Source organism: Gadus chalcogrammus, chromosome 19, assembly GCF_026213295.1.
Source record: "Gadus chalcogrammus isolate NIFS_2021 chromosome 19, NIFS_Gcha_1.0, whole genome shotgun sequence".
NCBI classification, from domain to species: Eukaryota; Metazoa; Chordata; class Actinopteri; order Gadiformes; family Gadidae; genus Gadus; species Gadus chalcogrammus.
The window spans coordinates 18,704,991-18,723,817 of NC_079430.1; the positions used below are offsets into that span (position 1 = coordinate 18,704,991).

The following is an 18,827-nucleotide window of genomic DNA, read 5'->3' on the forward strand; positions in this document are numbered from 1 at the left end:
TGTACAGCACAGGGATTGAGCTGAATGTTGGCCCGGGGAGAAAGGGTTGTCCTCAACAGCAGGATGAAAAACCAGTGAATGACAGCGGGTTAATTTTGGTCCTATCGCCTTGTAAACTATAGTCCCCTCTCGTGAACGCTAATATAAAATAAAATCTGGGGGCTTGACATATTAATCCAAATTGAAACAGCTTCACCCTCTTCTGTAGCAAAAGGTGTGGAGTTTCAGTTCATTGCACAGGGTATAAATCCCAATTACAACACTTTAAATCTCTGTTACTATTTACTTTTTACTTTCACAATCATCAAAAACGGTTTTTGACTATTTTGGATTAATGACAGTGAATAACAGTGAACCACAATGCATGTCATTTACGGGCTGGTAGGGTTTGGGTCCTCTTACACCCGGCATTCATGCAGACTGGACCAGAGGGACCAAAGCTAGTGACTGGGAGAGTTGAGCCGCACAGCCCGGACACTAATGCGATTCAAATAAAAAGCCAAAGGTACAGCAAACCACAACGTTGCGGAAGATTGTTTAAAAGAGTTCTCAGAGTCATGGGCTTGTGTTTAACTCTGACATTATCATGATCTGTGAACCCGCTCCACTCAACAACACACTGGGCAAATTCCAGTACTGGCCCACTTTTCCTCATCAAAAGACCAGACCAGATGGCAGATCGCCACTGGCTCAAGCCTCTCTCGCTCACTCTCTCTCTCTTTCTCTCAATTCTGTCATTGTATTCTCAAGTTGTTGCTGCAGAGAGAGTGAGGGAGAGACAGAGAAGGAGAGTGAGAGAGACAGAGAGAGATACAGAGAAGGAGAGGAGAGGGAGAGAGGGACAGAGAAGGAAAGAGAGACAGAGAGAGAGTATGTATGATGTGCGGGTGTCTCTCTACCTTCGTTGAGCTGTTATTCCTCAGTCACACAGACTCAATCACATTCAAGTCATGAGAGCATGAGTCGGCTGGGTGCTGCCGCTGCCACTCATCTATGTGTCACCGGCACCCAGAGAGAGAGTGCATGTGTGAGAGATAGCGAGAGAGTGTGCATGTGAGAAAGTCTGAGTGAGAGAGAAAGATAGTGCAAGTGAATGATAATGAGAGAGAGAGAGAGAGAGAGAGAGAGAGAGAGAGAGAGAGGAGAGAGAGAGAGAGAGAGAGAGAGAGAGAGAGAGAGAGAGAGAGAGAGAGAGAGAGAGAGAGAGAGAGAGAGAGAGAGAGAGAGAGAGAGAGAGAGCGCAAGTGATGAAGACCGCAGATCAGAGAGAGAGAAGAGAAGAGAGATAAGATAGACAGTGTGCGAGTGCGAGATAACAACCTCAGAGCAGAACAGAGCGACGGACAGAGAGAGAGAAATGGATGGATGGATGACCTCAGTGGAGAGGGGCATAAGGGAGGCTTGTTCTCCCCCACAAAAGAAGAGCCCGTAGGCTGGAGGAAATGCCAATTGTCCACTGGACTGATGTCCACAAGACCCCGATGAATCAACAGCCCCAACAGGCTGCCAGACCGCATAGCGCTCAGAGAATCATCCACAAAGGAAGGGGAAATGGGAGTTTAATTATTTTTTAAAAAAGCTTTTTTTTTTTCTTTTTTTTCAACAGTTGGAAATTCCGAAACAGTTGATTGAAGTTTTGGAGAATTAACCAAAAAAAGTGATGAATCATTGAAAAAACATTTAATCCATTCATTAAAGATGTGATCATGTAACAACATGTGAACCATACATGTAAATAACTGCTGTTTAGAGAGACAACTTTCGTTGTTACTTTGTGAGATTGTGCATCTGTACATGTTCATAGAAATTATATGCTGTTTTTTTTCAACTCAATTAAAGTATAATATTTTCTGCTGAGCTCCTCGCATAGTTTGTGCGTAGACATATTCATGATTGGCATTATTATACACACATCCTAAAAGTATTTCATTTTTTATTACAATTATTGAGCAATATTTGATGATTTTTTTTAACTACGAAGCGTTTTCATATATATATATATATGTATATATAAATTTATTCAAATGCCATAATCTGGATCAACTGGGATGTTTATATTTTGCCCGAGTCGTGGATGCATATGGACGTGCATTGATGTGTATGGACGTCGTACATGGATGCATTGAGGCTCTCTCCTATCGGAAGTAAACACGCTCTTATTTTGAAAATCCCCTACCCATAAGCCTTCGTAAACCTTCCTGGCTTGACAGCAGTTGCGGAGTTATTATCGCGTTTTAACGTGTTTCGGCTAAAATGTAGTACTTTTTAGTAAATTTAAATCGTCCCATTCATCCCACTGCAACTATAAAGACGTGCAATAAATGGATAAACCAGTCAGGACTCGAGGTAGGCTTTGCAAAGCTAGCTGCTATGTTGTTATCTGCGTGAGACGCGTTGTCCTGGAAGAGCACGTCTCGATCAGTCCCGCAGATCGTTCATTCACAACTGTTCTTCTGTAATCTCAAACACGTTTATTTGGATCCATGTTCGTGACATTTCATTTTGAACGGTTTGAGAATGATACACATTTGTAATGCGGGGAGATAATCCGTGGACCTTCTGTGTTTTTGAGGATGAGCGGAAGTGGAGACTGCGTACTTCCGCCCTCCGTATTGCGCTGCACTGTGTAAAGATGTAAAAGTGTTTTGTTTTATTTTAGTTGATTTATCGTTAGTTGGGATCCACGCCACGTTAAACTACGTGGTATTTGCAGCATGTTTCAAACATGTGGAACATCTATTCACTTACATAAAATCCCACACTGTTATAATAATAATAATAATAATAATAATAATAATAATAATAAATGAAATTTATATAGCGCTTAATATGGTACTCTAAGACGCTTTATGAAATAATGAAATTTACGTTATGAAATAATCTCCTCAGACCCGATAGACATGCAGTCTTAAGGTAGTGGTGAACCCCTTCTAAATGGGGCTTCCCTGCAATAACCACCTTGACATCGTGTCAAACAATTATGTAGCCTACATCATAATCTGCCACCTTTATTAAATTTCTGGCGAGTTTGTACCTGTTGCTGTTCAATTAATGTAAAAGTTAGGCTGCAGAACTTCAATCATTCAATTAATATAACGACTTTTCCAAACTGCTCCTTTCCATCCTGCTCGTCCACCCACTGCTTCTCCCCATCTTCTTGAAGGTATAGTGAAAGAGCAATAAGAAAGTTGGCCTAACTAGTAAATAGTGATGGGACGCAACCTCATGGTAAATGCACTGTATATTCATATAGCGCTTTTCTAGCCAGTTGCAAATGAAAGCGCTTTTACAATATTGCTAAACATTCACCCATTCATGCACACATTCACACACTGACGGCAGTGTCAACCATGCAAGGCGACAGCCAGCTGTCGGGATCAGTTCGGGTGAGGTGCCTTGCTCAGGTACACCTCGACACTCACAGCTGAGAGGAGCCGGGCATCGAACTAGCAACCTTCCGGATACCAGCCGACCCCTCTACCGCCTGATAGGGCTGAAAGATTTGGGGAAACAATCTAATTGTGATTATTTCATCCAATATTGCGATTACGATTTAGTAGCCTACGCGATTTCTCTTTATTAAGTCCCTTATGTTGAAATATGACCAACACAACATTTGAAGCAGTCAACATATAAAATTAGCTTTCCTTTAGGCCAGACCTATGTGTTGAGAATTTATGAATTGATGCATTAATGATCATCTTTATTTAACTATTGAATTGTAAAAGAAAAAGAAATTACGAATCTTACTGATCTCGAGTGAGTAACAGCAGCTAATCCCGCCCCCCAAAAAAACGGACAAAAAGGATATGTATTACTTTTTGAATCGCAGTTTTTGCGATTTGAATATCGCGTTGTATTACATCGCGCTGTCAGTTTGAATCCGATCCATCGTTCAGCCATACCTCCTGAGCCGCATGGCGCTCACGCTTCTCGTTAATGTCCCGCCCCGGGTCCGGCCGCCGCCACCCTCCCCGGATAGAACCGGTAACCTTCCAGTTACCGGCCAGCCCCGCTCACGGTTCTCGTTAATGCCCCAGGTCCGGCCTCCGCCACCCCACCCTGGCGTCCCTGCGCCTGCTGGCCTCCATCTGCAGCTGGCCTAATCCTACATTGGCAGTTCATCGAGCGGAGGAACGTCAGGCGCTACGACAAGGTGGGAGGAGTTCGTCACCATTGGTGGACGCAGGACGTACCGGAGCTCCATGAGCGCCAAGAGACGGCCCAGCTGCTCCTGGGCTGAGGGCGCGGGTACGGGCGCGTCGATTGGGTTTGTGTTGATGGGGGGGGCTTACATGTCACAAAATCGGTTTATTGATCAAGCAAATCCATACATTTTTTTTTTATTTGATTCCATTTATTTTGTACATATTATGCAATCTGTATATTGCTGGGTTCAACTTTCGAATAAACAAAAAGTTCACCCTTTTGTTTTGGTTTGGACTGTATCAGTTTATTTTAGTACAATAAATAGGTACATTACATGACCCTAACGAGGAGCCCACATTTTGACTTCATTTCTTCTTCTTTTCCTTTAACACCGGCGTTGTGAAAATATTCCCTGATGCATTTTTCTCCCTCTTCTGCAGATCATTTTGGAGTTGGTGAGAGCGGCGACGCAGGACCTGCTTGGCCATCCGACTCTCATCAACAAGCTGAAGATCCCAGCTGCAATAATAATAGTGACGATACCTATTTTAACCGCCTCACCTAATCCAATCTAATTAAAGAGGTCATATCCAAGAGACTATGTTCTGAAGGAACGGGGGCTGGACCGTAAAGAGGCAGTTTTGTCTCCCAGCCCAAAAGGTTCAGAGTTCAAACCACAATGTCAACAGCCTACCTGCAGGCATCCTGGGGCAAGACCCCCTTGGATGAATGCTAACTGACTCGATAGTAATCACAAAGAGGTCCCTTACGCGATGAGGATTTGAGTGGTATACAAACCAATGATGGTGCGTTGTTTGCAGAGGGATGTCGACGTGGAGAACGTCTCAGACTAACCTTCATGGTCCTGGTCCAGATCTTTGCTCAAAGCGGCCGCTGAGAGACATCGCTTCTTCCAGGTGTGTTTGTTGCTATCATGTCTCCTTACAGCTTTAGGGTGCACTCACACAAGGCCTCTCACACCTAACCGTGCTCAACTGGCCCCATTGTTCTCTGGCCTGCATCCACACTAGGCCATCTGGCCGTGGCCGTTGGCCGTCACAACTGTGGCCTGGCCATGGTAGGCTCTTGTACATACGTCATCACGTCATAACAGGTTCATCACCAAGCGTCCGCTGCAATGGACCATAATAAACTCGGCCGCCCAGTCAGAGTTTTAACAACAATGGACACAACACAGAGAACACAAGCTTTGCACTTTGCTGAGTCTGAATAGAATCGTCTGCCCAAATGGCTAACAGACACTCAACCTTCTTATGGGGACCAACGTGAACCAAGAGTTGAACCGCTTGACGCCATGTTTACCCGTTTAATTGGGAAAGAACGAAGGCTTGTCGCCTTTATTATGTCCATGATCATCGCATGGACTATACGTCATCCAGCTCAGGTTGCGTAGTCGTGCTGTGCGTGTGTCGGCTCATTAGCATCTGTACCTTGGCAGCCCGTACCGTAGCAGCACACCTACTCCCAAGTGGCCAAGTTGGCCTGGGCCTGGCCAGACTGGCCACACTCACACTGGCATAGCACGGTTCAGGTTGTGAACCCGTCCACGGCCACGGCCAGATGGCCTAGTCTAGTTTGAGTGCACCCTTACTTACTGACAAACAACACAATGCGTGCATGTTCCTGTTGACATGTATGTTTGAGTGATACATATTGAGTATTCACAGCTGCTTCACCAAGAACATTTAACCCTGTAGAATTTCAGGTTTTTATTATGCATACAACTAATTATAACATGAAACTAATTATTATAAAGTCATAGTCAGTCCTGGTTTAATTTGAAACTTCTTATCCTTTAGAATTTCTGGGTGTTTATATTAATATTTCTTTATATACTAAATATGGTCTCAGTCCCTTCGGCGAGGAGTCATCATGGGTCATACCGATTTGTCGTCCGCAGGAGGTGTTTTCCCGTTCAGTATGGACCAAGTACGACACTGCGCCTTGCAGGTCTTATCGAAGGAATGGTGTACAAATGGAGCATGATGCTGCACTGGGCCCAAACCTCTCAAAGGTAGGGCCTGTCCACCTGCAGCTCAGGGTCCAGCGATCATATGTCGGCCCTAGGGACATGCCATTGGGTTCATGGCCTCCCTATTGTTTTGTTTGTTGTCTGTTTAGCCTAGGGGTATTGTGTTCCCTGCCCAACAGGAACGGGTTAAAACCCAAATGTTTGGAATCTTAGCTAGGAATCCTTGAGCAACTTACCCCTTAAATGCCCTTAAATGTTGGATATGGAATCGCTTTTTTTTGGCCATTTTGCAAAATTACTGAAATCCTTATCATAAACCCCTACAGCACTGAGTTAGAAGTATGACTGAAATTAAAACAAGTCAATCATCTGTGGAACGGGCAGGGCTCGAAAAACTCCAGCCAATGATTTCCAGAACCACCGAGTGGCATTGGACAGTAAGTACGTCAATCAAACGGTCGTACTGCACTCCCCCTCCCCCGCGCCCCGCGCGCGCACATTCTCAAACCTCGTGACCCAGAGCAAGCTTCTGTTTGTTGTTATCCTGCGGTAGCTACTGGAGCTAGCTAACTAGCAAATGACTCGCTCTCACGCATCTGTTTTAGCTCGTGCATGATTGCGCGTCCATGTACTTGGAATGGGTGGAGTCAGAGTCAGCGTTGAAGGAGAGGGGGTAGGACCATTTGAGTTGTGTATTTTCAAAATCTGCTGGCATTTCGCAAATCCCATACCCAACCTTTAATGACATGTATCCAAAAGCAAAAATATAATTAAAGTTACTTTGGATGAATGAATGAATTTTTTAAAATAAATATACTATTTCATTTTCTTTCTATTCAGACAGTATTAATCAAATCATCAAACTGATCCCATTCTGGAAGAAGTAAACCATGTGTTTATGTTCTTCTACTGTATGGATGGCGTCCTTGTTTTGCTCCATGTTTACGGATAATAATGAACCCTCTTTCCCTCCACCTCAGCTGGGCACCATGATCCCCAGCCAGCCCTCTGTCCTGGAGGAGTGCGGCCACTTCATCCCCGACCACGGAGACCTGAGGGTCCTGCTGAGACACCAGAAGCAGAAGGGCTTCCTAACCACCAGTGGTAAACTGCGCCTTTATTTTGAAAAGCACCCAAATTAACCCTAAATAAACACAGAGAAGAAAATGATATATAGCTTGTGGTTTTGTCTTTGATTTTAGGTGTGTGAGGTTTTGCAGGAAAGGATGATACATGGGTCACATTAATTATATAACCATCGATAATATTAAGTAAAATATTAAGTAATATTACATTTTATGAAAAAGATAATAAATATATATAACTAAACTGCATTCAATAGATGTTAATTGTCCAAAAAATGATATCAATATGAACACTGTTTGATTGTATTGTCTTAAACGCCTGACCTGACTGATATGGCAAATGGTGCATCATAGTCTTTGCTCATTTAAAATAACCGCTCCAAAGACCCGGGGCATTGACCCCTGTTCAACTCGCTCCGCCTCCCCCAGCCATCTCCTCCACGGTGGGCGACTGCGTGCTCTCCTCCCTGTCCTTCCTCCCGTGCCCCCTGGAGTCCGTACTGCCGGAGGAGCCCCCGGCCCCAGGACCCCCCGCCGGCAACGAGCCAGAGGTGGAGGTAGAGGCGACCCCCGACCCAACGGACGGCGGGCCGGCGTCGGACAAGGACCCCAACCCCGTCTCCGAGGGTCCCGTCGCGGCGGCCGTCGAGTCCACGGGCGGCGGGGGCGGGGCCCTGGAGAGCCTCTCCGCCGTGCACAACGTCCCTCTCCCTCCACAGGAAGCGCGCACGACTCCGGAGGAGGAGGAGGAGGAGGCGGGCGCAGAGACGCGCGGTGCCTCGCCGTCCAGCCCTCTGCCCTCACGCCACCGCGACGGAGAAGACACGGAGGCCGCGGCGCCGCCTGAAGCCCCCGCCACTGCCGCCCACGAGACAGTCGCAGCTCGGCTGCCCCCTCCCCCCCCGGAGAGGCCGGCCTCCCTCCGGGGGTTCCACACGCCCTCCAGACCCGCCCCCGCCGCCGCGGAGGGCGACGCCCAGCAGCGGCTGCAGATCCAGCGCGTCACGCTGCACCAGTGGGTCTCCCAGATGGCCTCCAACAGCCTCTCGCTGCCCCCCCTGCCGCCCCTCAGCCCCCCCAGGGCGGGCCCCGGCGGGGGCGGGACTAGCGGCGGCGGCGGCGGCGGCGGGCACTCGGGCGCCCGGAAGGACCGGCGGCGGCGCGCCAAGTCGCCCGTGGAGCGCTTCACCTGCGACACGTGCGGCAAGCGCTTCGCCTACCAGTCGAAGCTGACGGAGCACCGGCGCATCCACACGGGCGAGAAGCCCTTCGCCTGCGTCACCTGCGGCAAGGGCTTCCGCACGCAGGCCTTCCTCAACACGCACCTGCCCATCCACAGCGCGGCGCGGCCCTACAACTGCGGCCACTGCGGCCGCTGCTTCCACCGCATGCCCAGCCTGAAGAAGCACATGCTGACGCACAGCGAGCGCAAGCCCTTCCACTGCGGCGTGTGCAACAAGGGCTTCACGCAGTCCACCTACTTCAAGCGCCACATGGAGTGCCACGCCAGCCGCAGCAGCTTCCCGTGCGGCGAGTGCGCCAAGGCCTTCCCCACCGAGTTCAAGCTGGCCAACCACCGGCGGTGGCACGCGCGCGACCGGCCGCACATGTGCGAGCGCTGCGGCAAGCGCTTCCTGGTGCCCAGCCTGCTGAAGCGCCACATGGGCTACCACGTGGGCGAGCGGCAGTACCTGTGCGCGCAGTGCGGCAAGACGTTCGTGTACCTGTCGGACCTGAAGCGCCACCAGAAGGACCACGGGCCCAAGACCAAGCTGCCGTGCCACGTGTGCCACAGAAGTTTTCTCCAGCAAGTACTGCCTGCGCAATCCACTGCGCATCCACACGCCGGGCGGAAGCCGTACAGCTTTTGCCCATGTGTGCGACAAGGCCTTCACGCAGTATCGGCAACCTCAAGGTGCACCGTGCGGGTTCTCATCCACACGAACGATAGGCCACTTCAGCTGCGAGCAGTTGCGCAAGAGGCTACAAAGCTGATGTCGCACTCAAGGCGCACAAGCGCACGCACCTCTTCAAGCACAGCCCTGGGCGGTGCGCCGCCCTGCGGAAGGGGCTTCTCTCTTCCGGGGCCCTCCTGCTGAAGAAAGCACGAGGAGCTGCAAGGCCGGGACGCGGCGGGATTCCCCGGGACGCAGTCCTCACGTAGCAAGCGCCGTCGCACCCACAAGAAGCGGTACGAGGGAGGAGGAGGAGGAGGACGGGGTGCGGGGCCGGGCGGGTATTGATGGAGGGCGGCGGGGCGTTGTTTTTTTTTCCTGGTGAGAATGTGTGCTTTTATTTTTTTTTGCTTTTGTTGTTGTGAAGCCCTAGCCTGGATCATGAGGACTGGTCCGTGATCTACTTGTAGGGCGGTTCCTGGGTCAGGGTTGGGACCGGCAAATTATGGGCTGCCGCAAGGCTGGATTTACATGTCTGTGATGGTTGAATGGGATCTATTCTGTTTCTATTCATGTGCTGAATCCGGCTGCATTCGTATGCATTGTTTTGTTAATAAGAGGAAATGTAAGCTTGTATGACACGCATCTGATTGATCTGTTCATGATCACACATTTTAGATCAATGGAAGAATTCAAAAAATTATGGTGGAAATGTGAGGGCATTTTGTCTGTATCACGTTTCAGACAAAGCTGTGGTATTTTAGACCACATTTTATTGTAAGACATCTTGATAACTGTAAGCATTTGTGCTTACGGCTACTACCAGAATGTTATAATTTCTTCATACATGTACACCCTTCTTTTATATACCAGTCCACCCAATTGCATTTCAAACGTAAGATGAACCAGTGTTATACATAAAAAAATAACCTCATATCTGCTCATTTGTCTGCATTCATGAAATATGTAACATATGCATCTATATGCATAATATATCCTGTTATACCCAATAATTTAGATTACCTGAAGCTTCAAATGTGGAATAGAATGCGGTGTGTCAAAATGATTTCAGTTCTGTTTCATAGTTGATATTAATGAGCACTGAGGCCATGGCCATAGAGGAGCTAGCTGAATGTATCCTATACTAGGTATTAAAAATAGTGTGCATTTAAGCAATCATGTGAGCAGACTTGGACTAGAAAATATCTATTTGTACAGTTTTTTTGTAGACGTGCTTCTTACCTTGAAGGGAAATAAACTTTACAACCAAAATGAGTTGTGGCAATTTGTTTGTCCCATCATGACATGCCACCATCTATCCGTCACACATCTAGTTGTACACGCCCACCTGTAATGTCATAAGGGGCAGATTTCCAAACGCCTTGTAACTGCTAATCACACCACACCTGGTGGCATGTCATGGGACCGATAACATTTCAGCGCAATGAGACACGTAAAAAAAGTAAAACAGTATTTGAAAACTCTTAGACTATATGTTAAAAGTGAAGTAAATATGACATACATTACAAGCGACGACTTTTAAACATACCAGCGACCCCAAAAAACATTTTATTTTGAAAAAAACATTCAGGCAGCGCTTTGTCAACGATCGTTTGATACTTGTGATTAACACTAAAGTCAGCTGCCTAATGACAGATATTTGTAATATTCCCGGCCTCAGCCACGACTGGTCGCGCCAGGGGGTCCACGGTACAACGTGGTCAGTGAAAGGGTTGGAAATGTTTGTTCACGTGTGAGTAACACCCCCGACTTGACCTGTTTGTTGAATCTCTCTCCCTGTTTTGTTGCACTTTTTGTTCCACTCTACCTGTGTTGTTGCACTCTGTACCCGTGTTCTGTTTCACTTTGTTGCACTCGAACTCATATTGGTATGGCCTAATAAGGATTACATTCCAAAAACACCATCATCCACGACTAGAAAATACAACTGTTGTTCTGTTACCTTCCGAATAAGCCATATTATAATTAAATAAAGACGATTTCAATTTCCCGCGTTGATGCAAAATTTGCTCCAGAAACGTCTAGAGTATCAACTTTAAATGCACGTTTATAATGAATGCTTTAGTGGTCTGAGGCTGGTAACAACACGGCCTATATCCGATCTCATCTATTTTTTGTTGTTTTACATCATTCCGAAATAATCAGCAAGAGTGTGTGTGTGTGTGTGTGTGTGTGTGTGTGTGTGTGTGTGTGTGTGTCAATACTGCCTCTTCGGCACTCTCAATGTATGAAGTCTGAATATTTGCCTTTTCTTGATATATCTAATTCACTACTATGTGGATCAACTCAATAGCCACAACATACCATTCCTCACCCACTTTCTATAACATCAACAACTTTGGACCCAATTGAAATAAGCATAGAAATAGAAAATAGACGCTTAGAAAATAGTGTATAACGAGCTATATAAATGCAAGTTTTGTTGAATCCAACGGGATAACCGACCTCTGTGCTCCTGCTGTTTTTGGTGTCTGTATTCCCAGTGTTTGGGTTCCCAGTGTCTGGACTCCCAGTGCAAGCTCAGCTAACCTGCTGGCCCATCTGGAGATGATTCACCACCACTCACTCAAAGACCACAACGTCTCCCCACATTTTCACAAACACACGGTCTTATTCATCGCCAATGGCCCCAATGCCGTGATGGTAAACTCGATGTTAGACAAAAGCTTCTATTATAGGCCTACTGTAGATAATCCCGCTGCAGCCTTGACAATACAAAGTTTTTGTTTATTTTGCATTTGTTTAAACAAACACAATTTCTTATTCAGCACTTCAACCCCAAAGACATCGTTGTGCATCGCGACAACATTACAATGGCCGACGCCATTTTGAGAGCATAGCAGCACTGGAATGTTAGCTATTATATTTCTAGGGATTTTTTTGGTGATTGTTTAGTAAGTAATCGTGGAGTGATTTGTGATGGGGAAAAAAGGCCACAGCACTTCTCATGTGAGACTTGGCCAAACCATTTATAATAACCTAGCTTATTCTGAGCCTCGTAGCATAATTGCCTGAGTCATATTTTGGCCAAATTGTGATATCTAACCTAACTCTACTCCCATGACACTGCTGAATCACTATATGTCTCACTGGCTATATCAGAGTTCCCGTGAGTGCTTTTTAAATTCCATAATCACTATCTGCCTAAGTCATTTATTTGACATAGGCATTTTTACACAAGACAAGATGAACCTAAACATATGTCTTAGGCAATTATTCTCTGAGGCTAATTTTATGGTATATTTCATTTAATTTCAAACCTTTATTTACACTCGTAGGGCATTGAGGTTTCCCTCATTTAAAATTTGAAATTTGAAGGCACACAAACTCTTGAGACCTCTCTCATTCTGACGTCCAAGCCCTGTTTGATTGTTAGCATCCTTATAGCATTCGTGCTAACGGTGGGGCTGGATGTTTACATGCTGGCGACTTTCGTCAACTTCCCAAAGCTCTGTGGATTCTGAACCTTCAAAGCGGCTCCTTTCTGTTTGAATCCAGCTCAATCCTCTCTGAGTATAGAGCGGAGATTCACTTGGGGATCCTTATCTCCCCCCCCGCCTCCTTTGATGGCATGTAACCCTATGACAGCTGCGGTAGGCCTTCTTGTTTACTCTGATTAGCTCCTTGTTAGTGTGAGTGCTTCTTCTGCCCCTGTGGGATTTGAACCCACAGACCGAGTGATGGTATAGGATGCTTATGCCTCCCTTGATCCTTTCTGGATGTTGGCTCCCTTCTTTCTTTTCTTGGACTTTTCTCAAACCCAAGTTGGCGACACAGGGATAAACGGTTTTCTGTCGCAGGAGTTTTCAACTCGCAGTTGCCACGTGTTTTAAACTTGACACTAGGACTAGAGCCGTGGTGGCACGCATCAAGTGTCAGACGCTAAATATATGTCAGTGTCCCAAGTTGTTTGGAACCCAATTTGTTTAATGAGGTGGGAGGAAGTTCTTATTGATGCCCTAATCCTCTCTATAAAGGGATTCATTGATTTGCGCCTTTGCTTTGTAAAAAGCTTGCTTCCTGTCGCAATCCAATGCTTGGGTGGTAGTGAGCGATGAGCCTCATCAAGTCTAAACCACTTCCATGCCCCTTTCTGTCCCTATTTTCATCTTTTTTTTCTTAAGTGGTCAATGCATTGAGACTATTTGAGAAATTACTGATTTATCAAATAGTTTTAGTCCATGACATCACGTCACACATTGATACAAGTAAAGTTGGTGTCTTTCACACAAAGCCGTCAGAGTTAGGCGAGTCAGTATTTTCTATATTTACTCTTACAAAGAGTCTAAGATATGTTATACGCTAATAAAAAGTTCTTACTTCAGTATATGACTAGGCTATGTATTTATTAAAATAATTTCATCAAACTAAGTTCACTTTATCATATGAAACGGATAAGTCATTTATTACAGTATATAAAGAATTTAATTCATATTATGAATGAGCATACATCCACACATTTGCATTTCTTGCTTGATGACACACACACACACACACACACACACACACACACACACACACACACACACACACACACACACACACACACTACAGCGTACTTATATGATGCATGGTTGCCACTGTGGATTGCGTCACCAGAGGTAATGGTTGGATCTCTGGTTACCAAGCCTGCTTGTGTAACCCCACACACACACCTCACTTCCAGCAGTATTAGGTTCTGGTTTGGTGTCACCATGCAGTACGTCTAGAGTTCTGTGTTTGTCAAGAGCAGCAGCTGCTTTCCGAGGAGATTGGTTTGAGTGGATTTCCGTTCATGATTTACTTGGAATTCCTTTGTTTGTTATGTTAACATGGCAACCAGGTAGATGATGATTTTTTTTGCCTTTTCTCAAAGATCAGTTTGTATAGGGTTGAATGTCATCAAGGGATCATGTGGTCGGAATGCTTGATTCTTCATTTTCTGCGAGGACGTTGAACTGCTTTCTAGTGAAAATACCATTTGAGTGCCCAGACCGAAAGGTCAACATGAATGGCTTCCCTCCGCCTGTCACATATGGTTTAATTCTGCTCACTTGGTTGATGGAAACATGAACCCACACATGCACCCATACATTAGCTACAGCAAGGCTGAGGAAGTTTGGGTGAAAGAAGTGCGTAGTCACGGTTCAACATTAGTGTCTATAAATCAACATAATCTATTTATATCTTCCACTACTACCAGGGCCTATCAAATAGCCTGCGTCTATTCTTGGCCTTCAAGTCGCATACCTAACAAGATACACCACCTGGAACAACTCGGCTTAACACCTCAAATGTGTTCAAAGATAAATATAGGACATATAATATTAAGTATCAGACATATACCAACCTCAACCCAAGCATGATTCAGCAAAAAAAATGTGATGAAGGAAAAAAAATGCAAGGGCACCGATCGGAATTGAAGTTCAACTGACAAATTCCGTTCCACGTGCCGTCACATTGGAGGACATTGTAGCCATGGCCACAGGACGCTGCCATCAAAGGCTGACCCCTGGCCCTGCCCTCGGGCTCCTGCTGCTGTGGGGGAATGCGTTGCAGATGCATGGCGGGGTTCCGGCCACCACTAATGTGTCCTTGGTTATCTCCCCTCGCCACATTCCCAAACCGCTCCTCCGCCCACGCCGGCGACGCTTTTATTTTGAAACTCCCTTCTGTTCTCCTGCTCCTTCCTCTTCCTGCTCCCCGGGGGAGCGTGTGGAGTTACCATGTGAGTGGGGTGGTGTGTTGACGTTGGTTGTCACGGGAACCGAGGAAGAGTTGTTTAAGTTGGTGCCATTGCTGCAGAAGTAACAGGCGACACTTACAGTCGTCTTCCACTTCAGCTGCCAAGGACTTCAATCCACAAACGTTTTATGAACTTTATTGATAAAACGACTCAACAACGTATACCAAAGTAGCATCAATAAACTACAAACAATAAAATACATATAAACCAACCGCCACCTGCCAACTCAATCAACTGCACACCTGTCACAACAACCAGTTGTCCAATTTACCCTGACACAAAACAAGCAACTAGAAACAAACGGGCCAGAGCTGGCTCTGAGAAATGCCTTTTTAATTGTATGCGGGTTTGCTTAAACCTTTCATGGTCCGGGTTTTGTATTCGTGTAACCTTGCTTGGTTGGTAATCAAACTAAAATAACTAACAAATATATACAGACGCACCAGGCTACTAGTCTCAAAGATAGTGCATCGCAGAAAAGTGACTTCTTAACGGATAGACATTTGAAATGACCTTAACCTTGACTGCTGGAGGAGCTCCGTGGCCCCACTGGATGGATTTCAGGCCGGGGGCTAGCAGGCTCCCGGGCCTGGCTCTAACAGAAGCCTGTGGGGTGTACCATGTCATCGTTTATTTTACCCGGGGACCATGTAGAAGTCACCATTGGCAGTTTCATCTGCACATCCTAAACAATACGGTGAATGCAGGAGGGTAAGCGAATCTCACAAAGACTTTTATATTTATTCAGGGAGAACGACTTTCGACAGGATTATTAAACCGATTTCCTGCCTAAGAGTAATTCCATGTGCACTTTTGGGTCTTTGATCTTTAACGTTGTGCTTATGTGATTTAAGACGCATGAATGGTGGTGATGGTTTAGCAACTAGGGTGTTCAACTAAGCCAAACATTACTGGGTTCAATCCCCAACGTCAGCAGGCTAACCTGTAGGCCACCTTGAGCGCGAGGCCTAAGACTACATGCTCCCTAATGACATGTGCCTTAATCCAAAATGGGTTCCTTTTGGATACAAACCCAGCTGGTCCTCTCCTGTAATGTTTTTTTCATCCCATGCCAGGCAACATCGATCTGCAGATGAGCCGTCCGTCCGGGCCGGTCTATCCTTCCAGTGCCCTCCTGCTTCCCTGGGAGGCAGCCAGCGGTCGGCTCCGATCAGCGTCGTGGCCCATTACCTCCACCTGTTCTCCGCAAAGATACCCCTGGATCTCCGACGGAGGAACCTCAAGGTCTGCCGGCGAGGCGGCCCCAATTGGACCCGCCGCTCGTCCTTCGGTACTGAAGATGAACCTCAGGGGGTGGTGGAACCGGCCCTCTGCGTTCTCTGGAGGGCGGGATCCGGAGGGGCGGAAGGGGGGTCGGATTTGGCCAGGGAGCGTGAACATGGAACCGAGACGGGGTTAGTAGGGGAGATGGTCGACGCGCCCGTTGTGGGATGGAGGGTGGTGATCTGTGAAGAGGGCGTTGGCGGGGCCTAGATATACGCCCACACCTGTCTCGCCTCCACCCCCCTGGCTGTCTCTCCTCCACCCCTCCTGGCTGTCCCTCCTCCACCCCCCCCTGGCTGTCTCGACCCCCTTGACCCCTCACAGTCCAGGGTTACCGCTGCATGGAGGAAGGACCTCGATGGATGTGGATGAGAGTAGCGAAGGGTTCTCACAATCGCCACAGTCCCGTTTGACGTATCCTGAGCGTTCGTTGAGTCCTCACCTCGACAGTCACCCCTTTATCCCTGACCCCCCCACTAACAAGTTTGTGGCGTTTTCTGCCATTGAATCAAAAAAAATAAAGTGAGCTCCAGTCCGTCCCTCGCAACCAAAACCTCGGTTTATCATTTCGCTATCAAACAGACGATTCTTCACCCGTTGACAAGCAATCAGATACCTTCCTCAACCAGCAAATAACAGTAACTTCAACCTTGCAGGCCCCTGTCTTCATGGAAATGTCATACAGTCCAACAAACCGCTCTTCAGAGCTTGACTTTTCAATGTCCGCTGTATCGTATGAATCTGTGAGCGTATCAGCTGCATCTGCCGTGGTGGATCTGGAACCAAGCCTCGGGAACATAAAGACGGCCTTAGAGAACACGAATACTGAACCCTCAAGCCTGGGATACAACCCTGAGCTCCTCATCACCCCCCTTGATTAGTACGACCCCAATGCCCTCTCTCCACCTGGAACCGGCCAGGGTCAGCGACCGTAGCCCAGCGCCAGATTCTACAAACCCCTCCTCATCAGCCTCCGAACCCTTCCCTACTTCACCGTCCAAAAGCACATCCACGCCACGGACCACCTTCCACCCGGAGCTCTCCGAGAACTCTCGGACCAGCAGCGACTCTCGCTCCTCCCTTTCTCAACCACAACAACAACAGTCCCCGGCTCCAGCAGTGACACATGGTGGCAGCAGCGGCGGCGGCGGCTGTGGCGACAGAGCAGCGCTTGTTAGCGGCCTGACTTGCCGCCGCTGTTCAAAAGAGCCCCCCTCGCCGGCCAGCCTGCCCTGGTCGGGCTACAGCACCGGGCTCGGTGACTCAGACGGCCCCCCCCACATACTGGGTAGGTCTTGTGACTCGACTGACCCTCTATATGACTATAGGTGATTGTTCCAGGGGGCTGCGTGCAGGGGCGGGGGGCGGCTTTGTGTGCATCCAAGAAGTCATATGTCCGAGTGACTCGAGCGTGGCGGCGTCTGAATGGATGTTTTCCCCGCAGCTGGATGGTAAAGGATGAATAGAGGCGGGTGATAATAGAGGTTATGTAACGGTGGTCGGAAGGGATGGACGACTGACGGGAGAGCTGTTTAGGGTCTTTAGGAACGATGTAATGTAATCCAATGGTGACATGAGTCAGATGAATGCATTATTGAGTTCATGTCATGTGAACTCAATCTATATAAGTTCTGTATGACTATCTAACCATGTGACTAACATTCTCACTATGTAGTTGTCTTTACCTTTATTTATATATGTTAAAATGCAACTAATGACACGACACGAATACTCGTACAGCAACAACATCATGTATGTGCGATGGCATAATTACAATGATTCTCTCGGTGTGTGTGACAGGGTTCTGTGTGACAAAGTGACCATGTGGCCATCAGTCATAGCATTAGCTGTCTGTCCCTTTACTCATCTATGTTGAAAAAAACTAATACTACAGTAACAACACGATAATAGTACTTGTACAGCAACAACATCAGTCACGTGCGATGTATGTGCGATGGCATAATTAAGATTTCTCTCGTTGTGTGCCACAGGATTGTGTATGACAAACTAACTAGCTGTGTGGTCAACCGAGCCCTGATTGGGGAAAACCCAGAGGTGATTCATAGTGTGTGGTGGTCTGTGGTGGTCTGTGTGTGGAGGGGTGATGTTGTTTGATGAATGGGAGTCAGAGTGGGAGGATGTGGACAATACCGTCCTTACATTGAACGCATGCTAGCTTTGGTGTGTTTCTGCTAATTTTATTCATGTATTTGTGAAAATACGAAAGCCGATGGTTATGATAAAATAATACCAAGACTATAACAATAATACAGTAATAAGAATATTTATGACACAAGGAGGATAATACAAATATTATTAATAGTAGTTGATATAGAAGATAGTAGATATAATAATGATATTACTGTAATTATTTGATTCTAAAATTATAATTAATATAATAGCTTTCTCAATACTCCAGCTAGATCAGAAAGACACGGCTGCAAGAAGATGTAAATTAGTTTGAATTTCATTGCCTACTGCATGAATGGGGAGTTCTCAAAATCTTTCATCTTGTGGGGGGGATCGATGTGGGGGGGGGGTCAAGTGCCAAAAAAGGGGGGGTGGGGTGTATCATTTCTGAATTTGGTCTGTTTGTTACAGGCATCATAATAGGATTACATTATTGAGCGTTGTATTCACTCTTCACTGTTTATGTCTTTCAGGTCCCAGGAGCT

At 46.8% G+C, this 18,827-nt stretch overlaps 1 protein-coding gene across 1 annotated transcript; it reads left to right on the forward strand.

Moving 5' to 3' along the window:
- Positions 1-6,145: 6,145 nt before the first annotated feature.
- LOC130372307 (zinc finger protein GLI4-like) lies at positions 6,146-16,362 on the forward strand. Its single transcript, XM_056578264.1, has 5 exons — positions 6,146-6,184; positions 7,123-7,246; positions 7,657-9,085; positions 9,329-9,463; positions 15,945-16,362. Exons 1-5 carry the CDS (start codon positions 6,146-6,148, stop codon positions 16,360-16,362), a joined length of 2,145 nt encoding a protein of 714 aa, XP_056434239.1.
- Positions 16,363-18,827: the final 2,465 nt, after the last annotated feature.